This window comes from Penaeus vannamei, chromosome 15 (assembly GCF_042767895.1).
Source record: "Penaeus vannamei isolate JL-2024 chromosome 15, ASM4276789v1, whole genome shotgun sequence".
Lineage (NCBI taxonomy): Eukaryota > Metazoa > Arthropoda > Malacostraca > Decapoda > Penaeidae > Penaeus > Penaeus vannamei.
In genome coordinates this window covers 12,637,840-12,641,464 of record NC_091563.1, presented here as the reverse complement: position 1 = coordinate 12,641,464, position 3,625 = coordinate 12,637,840, and the positions used below count along the sequence as shown (strand labels likewise).

Here is a 3,625-nt window from a genome sequence, read left to right as displayed (position 1 = left end):
ATTGTCACAGCGAAAGAACAGAACTTCTGTTGTTTGGCAAAGCGGCGGGAGGGATTTCGGTGCCGAGACTATCATGCGGTTAGCGAGTTCTTTATTTTAAAATCAAGTGTTCCATGTTGGTTTGGGTGAATAGAAGACTATAAGGATTTCGGAGCATCAGCATATCTTAAGGACAACGTGGTATATTGTCATAATCATGAGGACAGGTAAGTTTCACGCGATAGTGTATATTTTTCCGGTATGTTTACTTTGTTATTCGTTGATTTTCGTTTAGCTGTATTTTACTTTTTTTATCCTTTTGGGTGGGTAAATGCTAACGCTGTGATGAATTGATAAGGGAACGATAAATTAATATATTTTGTTTTTTATTAGTCCTATCCATACTGTTATATTCGTCCAATTGGAGAAAACCGTTACACGACACCAGTCGAATTTTACCAATCTTTGGAAAGCCTATTACCCGATATGATACAAAAGAACGTAAATCATAACGAACATTGGCATTGCATTCATGTTGCTTCTCTCCCGTGTGATTGCTGTGAAAGCATAATGATATATCAAGAGATGCTACAGATTTCAGGCAGTGTAATAAGCAAGGGGTTTGAAATCTTGAACAAGGGTTAGGAACTATTAAAACGAGTCATGTGTTGGGAGACGATTTGGCGAATATTTAGTAAGAATCCGCGCGTGCAGTCGGCTTTCTGGTAACAGCCAGCAAACCCTACAAATTATATTCTAGCAAGATAGATCTAGTAGCCCTCACGCGTTTTATTGACAAAGAATCCACCCAAGTTTTTTTGGCGTGGCTTTCAGTGTAGAGGATGCGGCGATCGCTTAACACAGCGCCACTATTGTGTTAGTTTAGAAATTATACTATTATGGCTAAGAAATGGCACTTCAACTGTTTAATCTGAATATTCAAGATCAGATTCATTGTAATACGTTTGAGCGAAGCTCCTTTTCTATAATTGGATGTTTGTTACCGAGAGCGACGCACCCTCCAAACTAGCGTAACATGCGAACCCAATAATCCAAACCTATATTTATTGACTAAATAGGAGGGGCGCAAGCCCCTATTTAACCTCCCCCTTTATTTGCACTTCGTGCCAATTTATATAAAAAAGTAAGAACACTGGCTACGGTGTTGTTTTAGTGTGAACGTTTCTTTGCAGCAGATATTTTCGTCATTTCGAAGCAGATGTACCGTGTTTAAGACTATTTCTGATGTTCTTTAAAGTTGGCGGTGTCCATATCCCTCTATCTTTGTGCGTCGCCCTCGTTAAAATTAACCGTAGATACCACTTTAGTATTGTCCTCGTGGATTTTTTATCATAACATTGTCTATATTAGATGCATGAGTATTCACGCGATAAACAAAAATCTCAGAACTTCATAGTTTCTGAAGTACTCTTTTTCCTCTTCTTGAATCGTTCCTCCTCTTCTCCAGATGCATCTGCCGTGTCACCTCCAGTACATTCCACTACAGGTGGTGAACAGCTGTCGCCACCTGCCCGCATACCTGGACTGGCCTCGCAGTTGATCCATCCGTCCTCTCCACCTGTAGCTCCAGTCGTGGAATCCACGAGCTTGTCTGTTTGCATGCTGTCTCATATAGGTTCGTCGGCTGCTTCTCCGCCTCCCTCTGAACCAGGCACCAAGGCGAACGCAGGACCCATCCACATATCGCCCACGGCCTCCTGCAGGAGCGAAACTAGTTGCCACAGCGTTGGCCGCTTTTGCCGGATCTGCCACGAAGGTCAGTGGTTGGATTCTCGGCTTAAATGGTCGAATAACTTTCTCTTTTGCTTTTTACCTTTCTCTCCCTCCCCCTCTTTCTCGGTTCCCTCCTTCCCCTTTCTCTTGGCTGGCTGCCTCCCTCCCTCCCTTCCTTCCTTCGTCCCTCTCACCCCCCCCCTTTCTCTTGACCCTTGGCTGACTCACTCCCTCCCCTCCCTCCCTTCCTTTCTCTTGGCTCTTGACTGGCTCCCCTCCCTCCCTCCCTTTCTCTCGACTTTTGGCTGATTCCCTCCCCCTCTCTCCCTCTCTTTCTCTTTGCTACCTCCCCCGATCCCTCCCTCCCTTTTCTCTTGGCTCTTAGCTGGCTCCCTCCACGCCTCCCTCCCTCCCTCCCTTCCCATCCTTCCTTTCCCTTGGCTGGCTCCCTCCTTCTATTTCTCTTGACTTGGCTGGCTCCCTCCCTCCATTTCTCTTGGCTTTTGGCTGGCTCCCTCCTTCCCTCCTATCATTCCCTTCTCTTAGCTGGCTGGCTCCCAGCCCTCCCTCTCTCCCTCCCATCCTTCCTATCACTTAGGCCTTGGCTGGCTCCCTCCATCCCTCCCTCCATTTCTCTTGGCTTTTGGCTGGCTCCCTCCTTCCCTCCCATCCTTCCTTTCTCTTAGCTGGCTCCCTCCCATCCTTCCTTTCACTTGGGTCTTGGCTGGCTCCCTTCTCATACCTCTTGGGCCTTGGCTCTCTCCCTCCCTCCCTCACTTGTGTGATCCATAAGCCCGCTACGGACACTTTCATCATTTCTTTGATAAGGTCATGTATTCCATTGCACACTCAGCTATGTGGTTTTAAAGCAATATGGTTTGTGGTCTGAGAATTGATTTTATCAACAGGTTGACTTAGTGGAGAAAAAGTTGAACACTAAAGCTCGGATCTTTGAGCAATGTATTTATTAGCATATTTACATAAGGATTAATTTATTTATTTGCTGAAGTATTTTATTCATCTATTTGCTTCATTATTTATATCTATTTAGTTAATAATTTGTTTTAATTATTTATTTATTGACCTAATGATAGTTATGTTTAACAATGTATTTAGTTATCTTTAAAAGTTGATTTACATATTCCATTTCTTCTCAGGTGAGAGAAGCGAGGCGCTGATATCCCCTTGTTGGTGCATGGGAAGCATGGGTCTGGTGCACAAGACCTGTCTGGAGCGATGGCTCACGGTGTCCAACTGCGAGACGTGCGAGCTGTGTCACTTCGCCTTCACGGTCATTCGCAAACCTAGACCTTTGTGGAAGGTGGGTCTCTCATGCAGCGCATTTGTGTTAGTGTACTAGAAATGGGTAAATGTTTAGAGTACGGACGCACTCGTCAGAGACTGTCACAATATATTCAACAATCGAATTTGCCGGGACTGGACATTGTAGAGAAACTCGGTATGAGTAGGAGGGAAAATAGGGGCTTAGGCTGTTGAGCAGCTCTTTTCGCGATCATTTTTTCTTCACTTGTGGCGATCCGATCGTGTCTGCAGATTATTTCTTGTATCGAAACCATATTGTCTTACAAGAATATCATTTTCAATTTGGCCAAGCTGAGTGAATACCATACCATAAAGATTGACAGTTTTTTCCCCTCGAGAGTAATGGCGGAAATGTGAAATGTTTTCGTTTCGGTAGTCAGTACACAGCACAGTATTACCAGGAACATTGCTATAAAATTTTCTGCAACATTCATGGGAACTAGGAAGTATCGTCTTAGATTTGCAAACTTAACTAGCGTAGTTGCATAAACCATTGCATTGTGCTAAGGTATAAATGGAAGCAACGCCGTCTTGTTTCGAAACCAGTAAGCCTAAAACTGTTGAACACAACCCATTTTGTGGCGACTGA

The 3,625-nt window shown here is 44.2% G+C and overlaps 1 protein-coding gene across 1 annotated transcript in view; it reads left to right on the top strand.

The window, feature by feature from the left end:
- Nucleotides 1-3,625, top strand: part of LOC113812856 (uncharacterized) — an 8,179-nt gene continuing 4,554 nt past the window's right edge. The window contains exons 1-3 of the mRNA XM_027364776.2: nt 1-206; nt 1,448-1,756; nt 2,871-3,034. Coding sequence (XP_027220577.2) covers nt 197-206; nt 1,448-1,756; nt 2,871-3,034 — 483 coding nt within the window. The 5' untranslated portion in view covers nt 1-196. The remainder of the gene's footprint in view (nt 207-1,447; nt 1,757-2,870; nt 3,035-3,625) is intronic.